Source organism: Eretmochelys imbricata, chromosome 10 (assembly GCF_965152235.1).
Source record: "Eretmochelys imbricata isolate rEreImb1 chromosome 10, rEreImb1.hap1, whole genome shotgun sequence".
Taxonomy (NCBI): domain Eukaryota; kingdom Metazoa; phylum Chordata; order Testudines; family Cheloniidae; genus Eretmochelys; species Eretmochelys imbricata.
In genome coordinates, this window is record NC_135581.1 from 7,436,568 (window position 1) to 7,458,357 (window position 21,790).

General features: G+C 44.3%; 1 protein-coding gene across 1 annotated transcript; it reads right to left on the reverse strand.

Annotated features, from left to right (window-relative positions):
• Nucleotides 1-1,292: 1,292 nt before the first annotated feature.
• Nucleotides 1,293-21,013, reverse strand: DRC3 (dynein regulatory complex subunit 3). The gene is made up of 13 exons (XM_077828066.1): nucleotides 20,562-21,013; nucleotides 19,992-20,168; nucleotides 18,220-18,336; nucleotides 15,258-15,424; nucleotides 14,277-14,423; nucleotides 13,814-13,933; nucleotides 11,885-12,000; nucleotides 10,247-10,418; nucleotides 7,300-7,431; nucleotides 6,055-6,125; nucleotides 4,971-5,094; nucleotides 1,957-2,088; nucleotides 1,293-1,698 (listed from the first exon to the last, which is right to left on the reverse strand). The coding sequence occupies exons 2-13, from the start codon at nucleotides 20,149-20,151 to the stop codon at nucleotides 1,531-1,533; spliced, it is 1,626 nt and encodes a 541-aa protein (XP_077684192.1). The 5' UTR covers nucleotides 20,152-20,168; nucleotides 20,562-21,013; the 3' UTR covers nucleotides 1,293-1,530.
• Between the last annotated feature and the right edge of the window lie 777 nt (nucleotides 21,014-21,790).

Here is a 21,790-nt window from a genome sequence, read left to right on the forward strand (position 1 = left end):
CTGTCTGCTCCCTCGTCTGTGTCCCTCTGCCTGAGGATCTCCATGCTCTGCTCTGTCGCAAGCACCGGCCTGCCCGCCCGCCAAGGACCAGACGGGAGCTCCCCCTTGTTTTTGGACTAATTCTAATTCCCCAACTGTCTGAGGCACTGATCCTGCAAAGGCTTATGCACATGCTCAACTCTGAACTTGGAGCAAACCCACTGACTTCAGTGGGACTCCTAATGCATAATACGTATTGAGCAGGCACGTATGACTTGTGGGATCAATGCCTATGCCTCACCCAGCAAGCCTGTGCTGTAAAGTTCTGATCTAACCTGCCTCTCTCCCCCACCTTCAGGGGTGTTTGGCCCCTGGCCTTTCATTTAGGCTTGTCTCTGAAGACTTCAGACTCTTAAAGGAAAAGAAAATATCAGCTGGGCAGTTGTTATGAAAACCTCCTATGAGCACGACCACCCCTGGAATCCTCATTTAGAATCAGTTTCATTTCCAGTTAACACTCGGGGGAATCAGTAGCATCAGGCATTTTCATAAGTGACCACAGACTTGGGGCCCCTTCATTTCTGGGCGCCCAACTACACACGTAGGGCTTGACCTTCCAGAGGGGCTGAGCACCCGCAGATCCGATTGATTTCAATTGGAGCCACGAGTGCTCAGCTCTGCCGAAAAGCCGAAGCCCATGTGCAGCCAGTTGGTGCCGTTTTTCAGTGAGCAGGCATGGTGTTAGCAATGACTGGAGGAGAGCCTGCTTTCAAACCAGCCCAATGGAGGACAGGGTTTTGTGAGCTGAACCAGAGCAACTTCCATCAGCCCATGGGAAGGGCTGGAAAATTTGCCAGGAAAGGAGGAGTGGAAGACTTCGGGTATTTGGCCCTTTCCCAAACTGTGCACAGCCACATCCGTTCCACAAGCATGGGTTTCCCTTCTTCCCCCCCTTCAGTGCCCTGCCTCCAGCAAGAAAGGAGTCTGAGCTCCCTGCCAAGCAAACGGAGCAGCTGCTGCTGAGCGAGGAGGGAAATTAATGACTCGGCCCTGAGAAGCTTCTGCAGAATCATTGGTCTCCCTCCCTGCTGGTCAGAGGCCACTCCGGGCACGCTGCAGGAAGCTGCCTTAGTATGGGGCAGAGGAAAGAGAAGGCTACCAGGAGTGCAGAGCCTCAAACCTCAGGCTTCCTGGGCCAGAAACCCATGATTGTTAGGGAGGCGGCGGTTAGGCCAATGGAGAATGTTCTCTTCCCCATCACAGCCTCGTGCCAGCTGCTGCATGACTCCTAACACTGCCTTCCAGGCATGGCCTGGTGTTGGAGAATCGCAGCTCAATCAGGGACCCAGCTGTTTGTGAGCTGGCTTTGATTTGCACCATAAGTCTCAGAGGGCTTCAAAGCAAAATTCTCAGCTCCTCTTTAAGAACTTTTCCAAACTAAACTGGTATTTTTATTTGCATATGATTTGGGGGGGGGGGGGAGGGTTCACACCCCAGGATGAAACATCCCCAATTAGTGAGTATTTACATGGGGGCTGTCAGAAATGGTGATTAACAGGTGCGCCTCACCAAGGCCTGTGTCCTAACAGGGGAGCCACTGTTGGCCTCCTCCATTTGTTCCAGGCTTTCCATGTTGTCCAGCTCCTCCTGCAGATGGTCAATGTATTGATTAATCTCTCTCACACGGTTGCGGTTTCTGCTGATCTCGTTCTTGTGAACCTAAGGAGAGTGCGATCAGACAGTGGGTCCTTGGGCTTATTTCAAATCTTCAGTCACCTGCGGTAGCCAAAGGGCCCAGCAGAAAGTTAGGAGATACCTCCCCCAGCCCTTCTGACTCCCTGCTACATTGGCTGGATCCTGGTGCCTCTCTGCCCGCTGCGCTAGGAAGAAGCTGCAGGCCCGTATGCTTTCATTGCCTTGCTGCTTGTCTTTTCCCTGAACAGGGTTTTGCTCCCCAAGCCGCAGGGGTTTCCTTACCTCCTCAATCACCGAAGAGGACCAGCTATTGGCTTTGGTGATGATGTCATCCTCTCTGTTATCGATCTTCAGCAGGTGGATATCGTGGGAGGCGTTCACTGCGTTGACGATGGTGTCTTTGTCCACAAAAAGCTAGGGAGTGAAATTGACCGAGCGATGGGAGATGTGGATTTTACATATAAATGCAGCAAAAGCAGCAGGTCTCTGAACTAGATGTGGTTCAGTGCAGCACTTGGTAGCACCATCAGAGAAGAAAATAAAAGCTGTCTCTGGTACATCTCATGCTTTCCCTGTTCAAAGCCCTGTACAAACTTAGCCTCACTACAGCCTTGTGTAAGGACTATTTTACAGATATGGAAACTGAGGCAGTACTGAAGTAACTTGCCAAAGGCTGCATAGCAAGCCGGTGCTGGAAGTAAACTCCTAACCCCATGCTTATTCCTCCAGACTGTGCTGCCTTCCAGCATATGGCAAGCCCATCTTGGCAGCTGTCAGTCCCAGGGAAGGCTGCATATGCTCCAGCAGGTATGGAAAATGGAAAACTGCACTCAGAAGAGGTCGCTTTAACTGGTGTCATGCACTGTGTATCTTTGTTCTGGCACCACAACTTGGAACAGAAGCAGCAGCTTCCCCCTGAGATTTTAAATGGAGAATGGCTTCTATAAACCATAATACTATCCTCCTGCAGCCAAGCCTGCCTGTTAAACCCCTGAAGATTACCTCTCTGTGGAGATGGCCAGGAGTGAGGAAAACTCAGTATGGGGCAATGGTGCAGGCTGCACTCACGGTCCATAAAGCCGGCAGCTGCCCCTGCCCCGGAGGGCTATTTTCTGAACATGTGGCACAAAAGCCACTTATTTCCTTCTGACTTTCCCTCCTTACAGCTGTCACTAGTTCTGGAGAAATAATTACCGCAGCCTGTCACACCTGGTAGGCAGGGCACCAGCTCAGAGAATCTGCCATGCTAGGCTCTGAGCTGGCAGGGTGTTGGCTCAGAGGGGCCTTGGGCAAGCAGGCACTGGCTCAAAGGGACACTGACATGCTGTTTTGGATGTGTGAATTTCCGTTACAGAAGCTTCTGTGCTGAGCCAGTCCCTAAAGAGTGATAGTAAAATTGGGACTAGATGTCTCCTATGAAAACATGAGAACCCCATTCACTCCTTAAGCACCTGGAGACATTAGCAGCGATTGGAACGGATCTTAATACAAGTGGTGGAAGCCTTGATCTATTTATTTTTCAGCTGTAATAGAAATGTTAGCGGAGCAGTACATCTGCTCAGTGCTAAAAATGTGGATTTATTTTTTTGGGGGTGGCGGTAAAGATGGGGCAACCCAGACTGACAAGTGTTAAAACTCTGGGACAGGTCAGGTGTAGTACCCACATTGGGAAGGTAGTCCTTACTACTTCAATCCCCACTCCACCAAACCCCCTCGGCTGTAAGAAACTGTCATTTGTTTAATAGCAGTAAAAGGTCCCAGCTAGAGCGACATTAAATGGAGAGCCTTCCCAGGTAAGCTTCCTGAGGGGCCAGAATCCAGAAAACTGATATCTAAGCAACATCCCACCCTGTCTGTTCATCTGAAAAACAGATCTTGCATCTGCAAACCTCTATGAAGTCTTTGCCCATAATTTTTTTCCTTTAGTTATAAACCTTGGTAAAGAGAGTTGAATAATGTAATTTTCAATGTATACAGCAGCTTTTGTTCTGATAGACTGCAACCTGCATGATGCACTACCTCCATCCACTGCCACTGAAATGCAGCCACCTGGGGCAAAGTGCAATAGCAAGGAAGGGGGAGATTTTGGCTAAGGATACCAGATGTAGCACTGCACTCTTACAAGTGCACCATGGGATCTCTACTATTCCCGTAGAGCAGACAGGACCTTGGTTTTTGAGGTCTCAGATGAAAGACCTATGTGGAATTCAATGTATCTGCTTCGAAAGGACTGATTGATCTCTGTGGGGATATGAAACAGTAGGGCCAAATAAAACCCTAATTAAGCAGGTACAACTCTACTGACTTTAAAGGAGTGGCAGCCAGGTTACATTTAGCCCACAGGCTCATGGGGTTGGGAAATCTACCAGAAGTGGGAATGGAGTAGCGCACGCTGCCCCAAACTCCTGCTGTGTTGGAGGGCTTAGAGACCAGCCCGAGAGAGTCATGCTGACCTGGGAGGGGACAGGGCGAGGCCAGTCAGAATAGACACCACTCCCGGGCAGCTTCCAGCAGCAGAGCTCTGGCCAGAACACAAACAGGTCTTCATCCCTGGTGGAAAGGTGCGGTGCCATCACCATCTTCCCTCCCACATACCGGCAGAGCTGCCCTTGCAGGCCCCGGGGTGAAATTTGTCTAGCACAGCTGCTTTATGGGTGCAGGTGTAAGAAAATTCTGGGCTGCAATTTTATGGTCACACACACCATAACTTTTAACCCACGTGGCACCTTTTTATAATTGCTGCAACTTGGAGTGGCGCTATGACCCTGTGCGCCAGCTCGCAAGGCCCCTCACTCAGCTTTGGCCTGGCTGCCCCTCCGTCATGCTTGCCTTCAAAAGTCAAGGGGTCTCTTCCATGCCACTGCCATGCTTCGGAGGGGAGGCTGCATGCCTTGGAAGGAAGGAGCTGGAGCAAGGGTACGTGCTACTTGTGCAGGTACCCAGAGGGGGTCTTCATTCCTTATCAGGAAAGAAGTTGAGGGGAAGTCTGAGACAAAGCTTGTGAGACCCCAAGGGAGTATCTGCCTAGTGCCATGCTGCTGTCTGACCATGTCAAAACCACAACTTCAGCAAACTTCAGCTACAACCTGTGAACCGACAAACCACAACTTCCTTGCAGCCTTTGGGAGAGGGGTTGAAAGGAAACTACTTCTAGCTTTGGCAAGATAATTCAAAACGATATTGGGTCTCTGAAACCCAATCCTGATTGGGAACATGCTGAGCTCCCTTCTTCCTCCACACTAGGGATCCCTGCTTCCTAGAAGAGCCTAAGCTGCATACACAACCGGGGGCCTCACCAGTCGAGCATCATCTGGCATCTCCTCATCAAACTCGCTCTTGACTATCTTCTCCAGCGTGTTGATTGCAATCTCCAGCAGTTTCTCGTGGTGATGATTTTCTAGATCCCGGCATTGAGCCATCGTATGGAAGAAGGTTAAGAAACAAAGAACAGTGGTGTTTGACCTGCCTCTGACAGGCTGGACCTGGTGCTGAACATCATCAACATTGACAGAGAATGACGTTCTACATAAACAAGCACTGCTAACCCTAAAAGGGGATGGGTCCACTTCCTGTGAAGCAGGTGACCAGTAAAAACTCTGCTTCCTTGAGTTTGCATTGCAGACCCCCAAAAGGAATTGAGCTGGCTGGTGGAGAAGGTCCCAGAGTGTTCAAAAGCAATCCTTCCCCCTCACTACCCTCATTGTGTTACGTTATCCAGAGCTGACGCTGGGGGCCGTTTGAACAGGAAGTTCAATGAGGCCTTTGGTTGCATGTACAAAACTCCAAACATGACAAGCACTTGCACAGGGCTGAGAGTTGTGTATATAAAAATCATTTCACCTGCCACTGCAATGCAACCACTTCTGAGACGGAAGAGGGCAGCTGTTCTAGAGCACACGGCTGCACAACAATCTAGGACACAAAGAGACAGTACAGGAGTTGTTTTAGGTATTTCACCTCTTAAAATGGCAGCAATACACAGTCAGATTTACCAAGAGTTTGCTCAGAAATAGAGGTGGACTTTCAAAGGCACAAAGGGCAGCTAGGAAGGCTAACTCCCATTGACTTTCACTGAGAATTAGGTACCTAACTCTGTAATTTCATTACATCCTCATCACTAAGTTGTGTAGCAGTTCCTGTGTTGTCTTGCTGAGAATATGGCAGAGAAGTATTTGAACAGAGTTTGTATTTCATGAACAAGGAAATGTTCCTAAGAATTAATCAAAGCCTACAACACATTAATAAGCAACAATCCATTTCCACACAGTGAGTGCTGACTTCTGGCCCTTGCACTAATCTTGTGAAGTGAAGCAATACCTTTGCTGTGGGTCACATTTATATTACACAGAGTTCAAGGCCAGTAGACTGCCAAAAGGATATATCCCTTGGACGTTCTCAATAAATGTTGACACCTGGTCAGCAATGTTTCTTTCAAAATCCTTTATTATTTCCTTAACAGGAAAAAGAAAAGGAAAATTTACCAAGTACTCAGACACACACAACACCGATCAGAACCAGGGAGGAGTCTAAAATGCAGTATACTTTTGATCTGATCCACCAGTTTTATCAGCACTGCTGGGGACTGAAGGTACCTCAGATAAATTAATTGTGCTGAAGAACCGAAAGGCATGTGCTTTTCTGCACTGGTATGCAAATCTCAGGGAAGATTAGACTCAATCCTTTTGGGAAGAGTTGATGGAGCGACACATTTATAACAGACTCTGGGAAGTTCACTCCATCAAATCACTTCAAACCTTCTATGTACATTATGACTAGAGAACATTTTGTCTCCGATTAGAGACAGGAGTCAAAGTTTCTCATTCTGTTTATGAGGCTGCAGGCTTCTCGCCTTCTTGAAGACTTTGCCATCAGGAGCATAAGTAACAGCTGGGATTATGAGAGCTTTTGTTTAAATCCTGGAAGGTGGGTGCTGCTTCTTGCTGCCTCTCTCAAAAACGGGATAGTCTCTTAGAGCTTCTGCTTTCCCTAACATTCCTAATAAAAGGTTTAAAACATTCCAGTGCCTCAAACAGGGCATGTGAAAAGCACCTCTGATATTTCTGCAAAATCTGTCGGTAACCATTGAAATAAATAAATTAGCCCCCTCCCCATCCCACATTTGCTAAGCATCCCGTCTGAACTCCACTACAAGCTACCATAGTCATGCTCCCAGTGGGGTGCTCAGGAAAGTGGACTAACTTGGTGTTGGGGCATGAGTGTAATTTTTCGGTCATAGCAATGATCCCTTTGAAAGAATCACACCCCTAGAACCTTGAAAAAGTGTCTTATACTAGGGGGCAGCTTCCAGAGTCAGGTCCACAACATGGCCCAATAACCTCCCGGATGACCCTTTAGCCAAAGCCGATGCCTTCATCCGCGGGAGCAGCGTGTGAATAGTAAGTTCCAATGCAACATATAAATACACTGGGTCCAATTCTCCGCTGCCTTGCGCTTCATGTATTCACTCCTGTGCAGAGTGAGAATAAAGCCGGTGTCAGACACTACCCAGAATGATAGAGTTCTACATTCATTCTGCACAAGTGGGACTACGCAAGGGTAAGGCAACAGAGAATCAGCCCCAGTGTTCTCTATCTGAGACTTAGCAGATCTATCCGCTTGCCTTACCTCTAGCTGGTCAACCGTCTGCATTTCCAGGGTCATAAGTGTGTCCGACAGCTGACTGATGTCCTCATTGTACTTTACGAGTTTAAAGTCCGCAATCTCAAAATTACTCATGTTTTGAATGACATCCAACTGCTAAACATAGAGAGAGACATACAATATCATTTGTGCTCACCATTCCATTGCAATTTAATTAACTGTTGTTACATATATGAGAAAAATTCTGGCTCACAATTGGCTGAAATGAAATGTAATGGCTTGCTAAGTGGCTGTGGTTTACGTACTCAGAGGTCAATAATACTGAGGTTCTCTACAATGTTAACCAACAAGATTCCACTGCAGCAAGTTGAGTGAAAATTCTCATGTATTTGCCAGTCAACAAATGACTTTTCCTAGACCTCCTACTTCAACTCACATGTAGAAAGTCCATGTCAAAGGAAAAACTATAAGCCTTCTACAATCCATGGCTACGGGGAAAGACTTCCAATTACTCCTTATTAAGAAATGCAGGTCTAAATCCTGATCCCTTGGAAGTCAAGGAGAATTTTGCCTGACTTCAATGGGCCCAGGATTTTGCACTCAGAAGATATGTAATAGAACATCACAAGTAATGAGTCCTTGTTACACTGAGCGACAATAAATCTTGCTCTTCAAAGTTAAATACTGACATCAGCCTCACAGCGGTCAATAATCTTAATATTGCTGAGCAATGTATATGCTAAGCAAAGGTTATTTTCAAGAAGTGTCTTTGTAATAAATCTCTCCTACTGAAATCTGAGCATTAAAAATATATTTTGAAGGAGCCTAATGCACCTCACAGTTGGAGCCAATAGAAGGGGCTAAAATTAGGCAAGAACCATTGCAAGAGGGCTATGTGTAAATCAAATAAGATTATGCAGACACTGTAATGTTAAAGGGGCATTTCTTTATATAATTTAATCAAGCCAGGAGGCCCCAAGCAATTAAAACCAGGCTCCTGTTAGCAACACCTGCTGCTTTAGGGCTTTGGCATAATTCTTTGCTCCTTGACCAGCTTCAGAGCAAGCTGAGCTGTCTTGCAGTTCATATAGACCTGTGTGATGGAATTATAGCTAGGCAAATGCAGCCTAGCAATGGTTTATATTTTATCACCTTCTAATCTCCTCCTACCCATTTTTAAACTGGTATTACTAAGCCTGCAAGATCCATTTATCAGCATTTCTGACTGACTGTGACTCCCTCTGTCACCTTGACCAGCTCACTTAGGTCAGAATTTTTCATATGCAACAAGGTGCCTACATTCAGCACCTAAATCCATATCTAAGCTTGTAAGCAGGCAGAGTTCTTATGCTGTTCTGAGAAGCACACAGACATATTGCCTAAAATCCAGACTTATCCCTATTTTGAGTGTGGATTTATTGGTAACTCAAATAAAAATGCTTTTGGGCTGGGACTGTCTTTTTGTTCTGTTTGTACAGTACCCAGCACAACGGGGTCGTGAACATATTCCTAAGTGTTCTTCCCCCAAGGTTGTTTTTCCTCCCCCCCCCCAGGATTTCCATTCAACACCTTTGAGGCCTCAACCCGACGTATACCCTGACTGGAGTTAAGTCCACTTGCTCGTCTGAGTCGGCGTTAACATACACTGTGCCTGCACACAGGATTCAAGCACTTGGTAACAGAATGACTCAGCATCCTGCCACCTTGTTACAAAGCACCTACATAAAAGCAGCCTGTTTTCAGAGGTGCTGAGCACAGGGGATCATGAGCGGCTTGTTCTGTACAGCTGACAAAGCCCTTTACCAGGGTTTAGCCAAGCTGATATTTCCATGAACCTCTAGAAACAATAACTGCCCCGCTATTTTAAATGGTTAGAAAGGGATGCAGCTAGAAGCCATGACCTTGTCTTCCCCAGTGATGTGGCTGCAGCTCTCTGGAAAGCAGAGCTGGTTGGAAAATGGTATTTGCTGCCAAAATATTCAAACAAAATGAACTTTTTTTTCTGTTTAAAGTTATTTCGTGGATTCTTTTTTTACAAAATGAATTGAAACCAAAATGATTTGAATAAATCATTGTTTGCAGTGTCGTTGTAGCCATCTTGGTCCCAGGCTAACGAGACAAGGAGGGTGAGGTAATATCTTTTATTGGACCAACTTCTGTTGGTGACAGACAAGCTTTCGAGGATCCCTGTTGGGAAGAAGAGCTCTGTGTAGCTCGAAAGCTTGTCTCTCTCACCGACTGACATTGGTCCAATAAAAGATATGTCACCCATCTTGTCTCTTGAATAAATAATGATCATCTTGTCAGGTTTTCCCTTTCCTTCTCCTTTTCCAGTGGAGGCAGAGTATGTGGGTATGGACCAAAAAGGCAAAGATAAAATGAAAATTTCTGAATCAAAAATTTTCATTTCAGTTAGTTTCATAAACATTTTCAAAAGAAAAATTTTTGTGACCATTTTCATTTTCTTAAAAAAAAATATCACTCATTTTTTGGTGGAAAAAAATTTCAGTTAAAAATCTTTGACAGCTCTCCTGCCACGCCTTTAAGAACCACCATTAACATGAAGACTTTTCTGTAGTAGGAAACGACTTAGTGTTATCATTATGTTGAATACACAGAGACAAGGACTGTCATGTTTAAAACCACATCAGCTGGTGTGCTTAGCCCCAGAGGCCAGGTTTAACCACTTCCAGTTGATGTGATTTTAGACACACCAGTCCTTGTCTATACTGAGTGCTAAGTCATGCTCAATATTATGTTAGTTAACATAATGTCAATCCCTCCAGTGTAGACAAGCCCCTAGAAACATATACAGTAAGATCTGGGGCCAGATTCTGATTTCCCTTACTCTAGTGTAAACCTGGAGTCATTAAACTGATCTCAGTGGTTTTACTCCATACATCCCTGAGATCAGAGTCTTGTCTCTGATACAAAGAAATCATTTCAAGAAATAAAAACTGTAATCAAATACCCCCTGGTTGTCGTTTTCAAAATCTAGGATTATTTTTGTGCCCTGCTGTTGACTGTCCTGTATTGCTTCTTGAAGGCACTCGTAGAAGGTTGAGACTTCAGCTTGTCGCTTTTCATGCTCTTTCAGACCATAGGCAAAAAGGTTCTCACAAATTAATACAAATTTACTCTTGTATGTGAAACCAGAGTCAAGGTATATAATCTGTAATAGTTTAAATGAGTCAACACACTAAGCATGGCTGCATGATAATCAACACTGCTCCACTGTATCCAGCTACTACCAACCTAAATGCAAGGCAAAGCATCTTGACGGATAACTCCACTGAGCTGACTGACAGTTGAGGTCCTGAGCTGAGCATTTTTCACCTCGAAGGCTTGGGGCACATCATCTTTTCGCACTGGAGTTTTGCTACCTTAACTGTGTGGAGAGGGCAACATGGTGGGCACAAAAGGAAACTACGTGTGCATTTGTCCCTGACTCTTCTGCCATTCAAGTAGAACAGAGCATCTGACTCTATCTGTCTCCATAGCTGTGAGTACAGTGTTTGTAAAGTTAATAAATCCTGCTCCAGAGCCAAGAGCCAGAGCCCCAAACACACAGATTTGGTAGCACCACAAAGATAATGGCTATTGTGGGGAAGGGTTGCAAGTTGCTTGGCAATGGAATGGTTTCAAAAGTCTATTATATTTAGTCTCTGATGAACTTTCCTGACAACTGTGTCTAGCAATCATAAGCAAGGTCACATGTGGGGCCTTGCTAATATTCCATTAATCTGAGCTAGAAAAGGAAAAATACAATGATCTGCTTTTTGATCATTGTCCAGGATCAGTGGTAAGAAAAATGTACTAGCCGTGAATGTGTTTGTATTGGTCCTACAGGGTTAGTGTTTCTATCTGGCAGATTTTGAGTTTATAAGATCAAAAGCTTGTTTCTCTGACCAATAGAAGTTGGTCCAATAAAAGATATTACCTCATCCACCTTGTCTCTCTGACATCCTGGGACTGACATGGCTCCCACAACACTGCAGATAACCAGCATGCTGTGAGATATTTGACTTGGATAATCCTGATTATTCTTACTGTGCCCTACCACTTCAACAGTAACATGACTTTAGCAATTGCTATCGCACAACTTGCTGCAGATGTAAATTAAATCTCTAGGCCATTTGAAAGGGCGGATACATTCTGGGCTTTAAGAGACTGCAAATGCCTTGATTTCTAGAGGTTCAGAAGGCATTGGCTTTTAACAGCAAGTCTGATTCAAGTGGAGAAAAAGCAAAATGGTAATCAGAATGATGTGATTGTAAAACTCTGAAATCTCATGACTGTCAGCATTGGAAGCAAGCCTTTTATACAAATGGGATTTCCTAATTTGGGGTTTCCAGTTTGCCAATGGGACAAAGCATTTGTTTTCAGCCCTTGTATTTAATGAAATATGAGACCTTAAAACTATCAGTGGTCTCACGGTCTAGCAGTATTTTTAAGGCACTGGTCCAAGACTGAATACAGCAAGTCTCCAATCTCAGATCAATATAGCTTTCAGTTCTGCATAAAAAGAACAGATGAAGCATCCCTGTTGATACATGTCCTTGTGAACTGAAGTCATCAGCTTTTATCACTAGATTTTCTAACAGAAGGATATGTCTCCAGCAGGTCAGCCATTCCAGGGAGGTAAGCCAGCCTGGCAGCTTCTGTATCTTCTGCGTACATACTCTCAAATAAGAAGGATCCATTCAGGTACTCGACGTAAGCAGCCTTTGGAGAGAATCAGTACAATAATAAAAAAAAAAAAAAAAAAACACACCACAAACCAAAAACCCCACAAAGAGCATCAACTTTCTGCAGAACTTACGTAACACCTTGCTTCTTCTTGCAAAGTGCTAAGGAAGGTTCAGTCAATCAGTCAGGCTGAACGGCCCACTGAAATCAATGGCACCTAAATATCTTTGAGGATCTGGGCTGACATTATTAACTCTCCAGTTCTGAATGACAGACGCCTCCTGCTATGGAATGTGAAGCTCATAACAATGGACCAGATCATTATTACTATGTAGTGGGGGGAGGTTTTTTAGCTTTCCAAGGAAAACACTATAAAATCATTGATAAGTCCTCTTCTGGAATTAGATTTCAGAGTAACAGCCGTGTTAGTCTGTATTCGCAAAAAGAAAAGGGAGTACTTGTGGCACCTTAGAGACTAACCAATTTATTTGAGCATAAGCTTTCGTGAGCTACAGCTCACTTCATCGGATGCATACTGTGGAAAGTGTAGAAGAAGATCTTTTTATACACACAAAGCATGAAAAAATACCTCCCCCCACCCCACTCTCCTGCTGGTAATAGCTTATCTAAAGTGATCACTCTCCTTACTATGTGTATGATAATCAAGTTGGGCCATTTCCATCATACACATAGTAAGGAGAGTGTCACTTTAGATAAGCTATTACCAGCAGGAGAGTGGGGTGGGGGGGAGGTATTTTTTCATGCTTTGTGTGTATAAAAAGATCTTCTTCTACACTTTCCACAGTATGCATCCGATGAAGTGAGCTGTAGCTCACGAAAGTTTATGCTCAAATAAATTGGTTAGTCTCTAAGGTGCCACAAGTACTCCTTTTCTTCTGGAATTAGACAGTGGCTCCTTCACCAAACAATGTGACAGAGCAGTTCAACTCCACTTCGTGGTCCTGCAATGTGCTATCTAAGCTACTCAGGCATAAACGGGACAGATTTTATGAGGCCCTATGCAAAGGAAGACATGAAGGGCTCCATGCAGGTTCCTCAGCACCTATGACCTTTCCTCCCTGATCCTATCTCCATGTATTCGGCACTCCTCCATGTCAATTTTAATGCACAGGGATCTATGTCATTGTAGGGGTTGCACAGGCCTCCAACAGCCACCCCGTGGAAGTGCTCCTCTGATCACCATCTGCTCCTTGCTCTGTCCATGTGCTTTGAGGGGGGAGCAATGCTGATGCCAAGCAGAGTGCGTGGAACAAGCAAGTGGTGTGGAAACAAACCTGCAGCACTGCCATATTGCCAGCAGATGAATGGAGGCAGGAGAGCACCACTCAGATAGCCTGAGGGTAGCTGAGGGCACCACTCTGCTCTATCCCATTCTCGCTACATACGTTGACAGTTTCCCCATTGGGATCTTGCAATCACTCGTAAGATTAAATTAATACTGCAATATTATCCATTCACTAAGTCTGAAGGGGGAAAATCACTGCACTGTGAATAATGCTAACAGCTCCATCAGATCGGATATGGTGTTAATCTAGCATGAGGCTGACAAGAAACTAAACTATGATTTACTCTGGAGCTTCCCTAGGGCCGTCATGTAGGTTTCGTTGTTCAGCCCAATGAATTATGTTCCTCCATATCATGCGTATGACATAGCAGCTTCAGTTTTCATTCAAAAGGTGAGATTTACAGACCTCAGAGATTAACACTGACTGTATTTTTATCTCAATCAATCAATGTTAACCTCCCATTAAATCTTCTAACAGGTAAAAGAGAAGCCGTCTGGTTTCTTTGCAGTGCGGTAACAGACAGTCAGCCCCAGAGAACGTACCTTGTGGTGCTCCAACTCTTTCTGCTTAGCCTGCTCTTCCACCAGGTTAGCCAGGGCCTGAGCTTCCCCTTGCTTTAGCTCATCAATGGCATACTGATATTTTATTTCTGCAAGTTCTCGCTAGGAAATACAAACAAAGAAAACAATTGGGGTAGATTACCCTGTCTCCTAATAAATCTGGGTCAGATACAGCTCTCTGTGTAATGTACATCCAGACTGCTGTTGCTTTCCTATGTTAGGTGTAATCTACGTCCTGTGCATATTAAAAATCAGTCCCAGGGAGGACATTTCTGATGGCTCTTATTTGTCTAGGTAGTATTTCAGTAAGACAGCAACTGAAAAAAGAATTACTCTAACCCTTTGAATGCTGGTATATTCCCAGAGTGCCAGCAAGATGAATGCTTTGGAAAGTGTGTGTCTAGTCTCCAAATGGTTAAATAAAGGGGAAGGTGGAAATACTTACTGTGTTGTCATCCAGAAGCCTGAAGTCCAAGTACACCAGATCTGGAAGGTGAGCGGCAATAAACATTGAATATTGTTCATTTTCGCAGACAGGGTTCCCAGTGAGATTCAATGTGCGTAGGTTTTTAAACTTCCGGAGATAGACCACCTGTGCCAAAAGAAAGGAGATGCTGCATTCCCGCACGCCATGGGAACAACAAGCAGCAATGCCTTGAAATTCATGACATTTATCATCTCCATCCTAGCTCAGGACCTTGCTCACATCTCCATCCTTCAGAAAGGGCTGGCACAACACACTGACTGAATGTCTAAGCACAGTTACAGGTTTAAAGCAGTAGCTTCTAGCACAGTGTTGAACCATTTTATTTGAGAAAGAAACCACTTTCTATATGGTTCTTATATATACAGTATAACTCTTATTGTGGACACACAATCTGTGGGCTTAGTGATGCAGCCTTTATATGGATGGATGATAAGCTTCCAGGGGTCTCAGACTAGTAAAACTGCCCTCCATAAAGGCCCAAGCATAACATCAAAGCACCCAAAATAAATCTTTGCCTCTGTTTTCTATTCACATAAGCTATTTCCCCTTTTTCAATTCCACTGGAGTCAACAGGAGTTTTGCCATTGATATCAATCGTAGCAAGATCTGACCCAATGAGTGAATAATCCAAAAATGGGAAAAGGTAGCTGAAATAAGTATTTCCTACTTGAATATCTTACTAGAACCTTACTTTAGGCTATACAGAAAATGACACTTTCATGGAGAAGTCGCCCCTCTAAAAAGGTGTTCCGATTCAGTGAGAGGTGGCAATATAAGAATAACAGAGAGATAGAGGATATATATGTGAATATATCTGGGGAGAAAGGGATGGATGGACAATGGGTATATATGGGAATGGAGGGAGGGGAAGACGGATATATGGATAGATAGATTAGAAAGGAAGGAAGGAAACACTGGCAAAAACAATGGGATTCTTACATTTTCCAAAGCAGTTAGATTATTGTTTCCTATAGAGAAGACCTGTAGTTCTTGTAGCGTGTCCAGATTCTCAATCTTAGATATTCTATTATTGTAGAGGCTCAAGTCCTGCAGTTTAATCAGAGCTTCCAGACCTTCAATGACTTCAATATTGTTGAAGGACAAATCTAGGGGGAAAAAAAAAAAAGAAGTCAAGCAAATTGTTTGATCTTCAACTAAATATCATTGCTTGGGGCCTGCAGTTCAGTTTGTACCTTTCATCTAATATATATATTAAGTGTTTTCCCTGGCAGTGATCAGTATTGCTGATGAAGCCCTAAGAAAGGCTCTGCATAAAACCACCACTCTTTTGGCAAAGAAGGAATAGATGCAACTTTTTGTACCACTTGTCCATGCAACTCTTAAATCAGACAGAGGAATCACTGAAGTCCTCCTCTACCCAGAAGCTGTGTGCATGACCAGCACGTGGCTCCTACCTCTTAGTGATACAGAGAGCAAGAGATGTAGAGAAGAAATCCATCTACGACTCTTATGGAAGTGCATAGCACAGGGGAACAGGTTAGGAAATGCCTAAAGAGATGCAATTCACAAGAAAATTTCTGCAACAAATTTGATAGCACCAGCTAGCTTTCTTTCCCTTAGACTGTTACCTGCATCACAAAGCCATCAGCGTAGTGGTGATGCACCTTGGGCCAACTCCTGCTCTCAGTTCATGCAACCCCAATAAAATCAGTGGAGATACACCAGGGAAGAGTTTGCCCATTGTTGCTATTTGACTCATGGATACTTTCACTCATCTTATTCTTCAAGAACATCCCATTCAGCACCTAAACTTATATAAAGATCTAGAGTAAAAATTTCAAGTGTATAAGTGGTTTAGGAGCCTACTTCCCATTTTCAACAGACTTAGACAATTGGGAGCCTACATCCCATTGACTTTCAATGAGACTTTGGCTCCGAAGTGCCTGAATCACTTTTGAAATTGGGACTTAGGCTCCTAAGTCAGTTAAGCATTTTTGAAAATGACACCCTAAGATGAGACTTCCTAAGCCAGAAGATAGACAGAGATTCTTCAGGCAGCTTTGAAAATCTCAGTCCCCCCGAAAATGTTTTCTTAAATATATATTTTTAATACTTTAGTGATAAACAAAAAGATTTTATGATATTCATGTCCTCCGACATTTGACAGTCAAATTGAGGGGCACTTCAGAGAGCTGACTATATCCCTGGGGAATGTCTCCCTTAGCAGTGTTTGAGATGGGGCATAACATCCTGTTTTCATTGTGGAGCTGCAGATGGTGAGAGACACTTTTGTTTGGAGTAGAACTGAGCTCCACTGTGTTCAAGTTCCAGCTTCTTAGAGCCGCACGATGACATCATCAGGATGGTTTTTGTTTTATTTCAAAGAGGTCGATATGCCCAAAATAACACTCTTTGGAAAGGTTTCAGAGTAGCAGCCGTGTTAGTCTGTATTCGCAAAAAGAAAAGGAGTACTTGTGGCACCTTAGAGACTAACCAATTTATTTGAGCATAAGCTTTTGTGAGCTACAGCTCACTTGTAGCTCACGAAAGCTTATGCTCAAATAAATTGGTTAGTCTCTAAGGTGCCACAAATACTCCTTTTCTTTTTACTCTTTGGAAATGGATTCCTGATACTAGTAAAGCAGCTAGATCATGAATGGAAGCTAGAGTTCTAGGACGCTACTGACAGACTCAGAATAGTGGCCAGAGAAGGACAGATTTCTATATCTTGAGTGTTTACTCTATCTATATTAATTACTTGGATGCTACCAAACATAACAGGCATATCTGGCAAAATGCCCCCTACCACAATACCAGATTTATCAGGTGCATCCTCCTGAACATACCAGCAAATGACTGAGTCTGGGGTAACAGCAATGAAGGAGGTCCAAACCTCTCCTCACAGTGTCACAGCCTGGAGCGTACATTCAAGCAAAACACGCGTTGATTAACTTCAGTGGGTCTTTGCCTGAACAAGGACTGAGTAAGCAGGGCTGGGCTGAAGGCCAAGCTCCAGCTTCACCCTGGCGTACCACCACTGAAATCAATGCAGTAGTGAATCAGGCCCCAAGTCTCTTTGTCATGGGCCTGAACCAGTGGAGCATCTCGCAACATGAGCTCGCCTAGTCTTACAGCAGTCACATTAATATTTGACTCCAAATGGCCCGCTCTGGGGCCTTACATGCCACAAAGTACAAAACAGGCTTTTGTTGGCTCAAACAACAAAGGCACAGTCAGAGTTCATCCCTGATCAGGCCAGGCTTCTTGGGTTAAGCCAGATGGACCTCCTTCCTCCTCTGTCCCAGTTTCACTCAGAGCTAGTCCCTGGAAGCAGCCAGCCCTTTTTATCCCACCTGCTGGGCCCTAATTAGTTTCTGGCTGCTCCCAGTCCTTCTAGCTGCTGGAGGTCCGATTTTCACTGGTTCCACCCGCAGCTGATCCCAGGTGGCCTTTCTTAGCAGCTCCTGGAGATCTAAACTCTGTGCTTTTTTTCCCCAGGACACTTTCTTTGGGCAGGGTGCACCAAGGTTGCAGGGTCTTCATCTGGAGGCAACAAATACCTGGTACATCCCATCATATTTTATAACTCTTCCCCGTGCTAGCATGGGGTGATTGTTGCCAGTATCTCCTTCCAAACACCATTACAATAGAATTTAATATCTTGTGTAGGCATTTCAAAGTACAATTCCATTTCATTCTAGAAGTGTAGCATACCCAATCTACAGACACCAATTTCATTTCAACTATCAAGCAAAATACATATAACATATACTAAAAGCTGAGCCATCAATTGACAATACCACTAACTGCCTTTTTCCAGTTATGACATGGACCTGAATCTGATCTCACTTACACCAGTGTAACTCCACTGATTTTAATGGAATTACTCGTGCTTTACACCAGTACAAGGGGAAGCCAGCCTCATACCCCTAACTCTTACCAAGCCAGATTAGGTGAACCAGACTATCCAACGCCTCTATCTTCTCAATGATGTTGTTGTCTAGCTGCAGCTTAGTCAGATTCACAAACTGCCATAGGTTATCAATCTTCAAAATATCTAAACACACCAAAAAAAAAATACTGCAGTTCACATACCCCAGACTTTAGTTGCAACACACACTATATTGTACTAATGACACATGCCCAATATTACCTCTTTGAGCAGATTATGATGGGGCACTGGTGTGTGAAGAGCACCATGGAGACTGCTAAAAGGTCCTTAGGCTAGATGAGGGTTTAGATTGAAACAACTGGAATAACCTCATTGTCTTGCACCACTGCCCATTGCTAATCAGTACTACCAGGAAGTCATTGAAAGGATGCTGACTGCAACACTGCGGTCAAGAGTGGCTTTATGGATTCACTACAAGAAGGGCTTGACCTTCACTTTGATTTCCAACTTAAAGATTGGGGCTTGGAATGAGACAGTACTTTCCTCTGAAGTTGCAGGCTACTGGTGGGTAGTGGCTAATTGTAAACAGCTACCCTATCACATTATAAAGTTACCCTGCATTCTGTAATGCTCTTCACCTGCTGAGGTTATAGAATCATTGCATGAGAACAAAGCGGAACTACTATGAGAATTACAATTCAATTTTTATGCATCATATCGTCTTCTGTCTGGAGTGAAAACAAGAGTTATTGTGTTTTGATTTTTGGAGAAAATTAGATACACGAGGGCAGGCTGATATGGATTACAGCAAAAATTGGGGTCATGGTGATGGAATGCATAGGAAATTCTCATTTCCCTTCTTTTTATATGAGTGGGAGTTGAGATAAAAAGTAGAAATACAAATACAGAAGAGGAAAACCACATAAAAAACACGCTTTAACCTCAAACAAACATGGCATGATTTTTTTTAACATTAGGCATGCAACTGCATGTGAAAAATGTGCACACAACTGCACACTCCACTTGCAAGCAAATGCATGCACAAATCAGGAAATGGTGTGTGCAAATTACCAGAAGTCATCAATTGCACACACAGTTACCTCATTGGCATGCACACAATCATGATAACTGCATGAACAAACTAAGTGTACATTTTGCTCATCAATTTATTTTAATTTTTGTGTATTAATTTACTGCTGGTTTGACAGTACTAGGGACCAAATTCCTATATCCACACAGTAATGGGGCACACTTCTCCCACACCACCTCTAGAATGTACCTAAACCTGCAATGGGAAGGGCAAGTGGGTAATTCAGTCTCCTTCACCAATTAAATCCTTGGCCTCTTTGCTGAGCCCTTCAACAAAGCTGTCAATCAGTACCAATTGTGGTGATGGGATATTATTTTAATATAGATGCTAGTCCACTCTGAACTAGACTGTGTCCACCATAAGCTACCAAAGTGCCATCAGATGAGGACAACTTGTGGTCACGAGAAACTTAGGTTGGATTTGATTTGGCCTACCACAACAGGGCCAAGCTTGGTTGTGGCCATTAGGTGCCACCACAAGATAAATATTAAATCATAATAGTAATAATTAATAATAACAGAGCTGAGAAGCTTTATAGTCCATTACCATTCAGCTAAACCATCCAGCCCCTAATATTGTAACTATTTCATATGGCTACAGCTAAAAATGTAAATTTAGTCCCTTATTATTTACATGACAAATTCCAGGCTAGTCATGATTATTTAATGACCAGTTTGTCACTTCAAACATACTACTATTATCCTTTAATTTAAAAAAATCTGATACTTACTTCTAAAATCAAGCTGTAGCTCTAAGACATCTTTGTAATCAATGCCTTCCCTTTTGGCAAGCTGTCCTAATTCCTCTTGGGGCCCTTGCTCTTCCACAGCTTTTTGAAGCAGCTCTTCATCAATCACATTTGGCTCTATGGTATCGTATAATCGACTCATTTTCACACGAAACAGGCCTTCAAGAGCAGAACAAACAGTATCAGACAGTTACCTTTTTCAATGTGTTCACTGAACTGCATGCAGTATACAAAGAAACAATAGCACAGTGGGATATTCTGAGAGCCCAATCCTGCACCAATCAACTCAGACTTATTAGACTTTACTAAACAGCTACCCAGTGCAGGGCCAGAAGATTGTCAAACTCATGGGCCTAATCATGATACCATGTAGAAACCCTGCATCGAGTTTAAGGAGAAATTTCCATGCAGAAGAACTGCAACGTTGGGCACAATGGGTCTGCCCACAAACATCAGTGAGCAGTTGCAACAGACTTCCATCGGAGCAGAAGAGGGCCCATCCCACTACAAGGTTCCGTGGGTGAAATTCATCCTAGTGGAGAGGGCACGTACCAGGCTCTGCGATGGGCCTCCACACAGGTGAATTTTACCTCCGAATAAGACTCGACGTACCTGTCAAGAGACGGTAGAACGTGCATGTGAGAATTACCAGTAACAGGTTTCTAAACTTTAAACGCCCATCTGACGCGGCAAATTCCGGCCTCACTCAGACTGGGGGAGGGGGAAGGAAATCTACACACGCGCGCGTGAGACTAGCCTGCCCCCCAGCCACCTGCCCAATTGCCACCCATCCTGCCATGCAACCATCCACTCACTTGCCCCCCAGCCACCTGCCCAATCTGCACCCATCCTGCCATGCAACCATCCACTCACTTGCCCCCCAGCCACCTGCCCAGCCTATCCCGCAGCCACCTGTCCATTCATAGAATCATAGAATATCAGGGTTGGAAGGGACCCCTGAAGGTCATCTAGTCCAACCCCCTGCTCGAAGCAGGACCAATTCCCAGTTAAATCATCCCAGCCAGGGCTTTGTCAAGCCTGACCTTAAAAACCTCTAAGGAAGGAGATTCCACCACCTCCCTAGGTAACGCATTCCAGTGTTTCACCACCCTCTTAGTGAAAAAGTTTTTCCTAATATCCAATCTAAACCTCCCCCACTGCAACTTGAGACCATTACTCCTCGTTCTGTCATCTGCTACCATTGAGAACAGTCTAGAGCCATCCTCTTTGGAACCCCCTTTCAGGTAGTTGAAAGCAGCTATCAAATCCCCCCACATTCTTCTCTTCTGCAGGCTAAACAATCCCAGCTCCCTCAGCCTATCCTCATAAGTCATGTGTTCTAGACCCCTAATCATTTTTGTTGCCCTTCGCTGGACTCTCTCCAATTTATCCACATCCTTCTTGTAGTGTGGGGCCCAAAACTGGACACAGTACTCCAGATGAGGCCTCACCAATGTCGAATAGAGGGGAACGATCACGTCCCTCGATCTGCTCGCTATGCCCCTACTTATACATCCCAAAATGCCATTGGCCTTCTTGGCAACAAGGGCACACTGCTGACTCATATCCAGCTTCTCGTCCACTGTCACCCCTAGGTCCTTTTCCGCAGAACTGCTGCCTAGCCATTCGGTCCCTAGTCTGTAGCGGTGCATTGGATTCTTCCATCCTAAGTGCAGGACCCTGCACTTATCCTTATTGAACCTCATCAGATTTCTTCCGGCCCAATCCTCCAATTTGTCTAGGTCCCTCTGTATCCTATCTCTGCCCTCCAGCGTATCTAC

Bases quoted from the DNA above. Each gene is read 5' to 3' on its own strand.
- DRC3 (XM_077828066.1), bottom strand. From the start codon at position 20,151: ATGAGTCGATTATACGATACCATAGAGCCAAATGTGATTGATGAAGAG. The intron at 18,337-19,991 runs GTAAGTATCAGA...TGGTGTGTTTAG, and splicing joins GCTACAGCTTGATTTTAGAA to ATATTTTGAAGATTGATAAC. The intron at 2,089-4,970 runs GTGAGGCCCCCG...TTCACTCCCTAG, and splicing joins TGCCAGATGATGCTCGACTG to CTTTTTGTGGACAAAGACAC.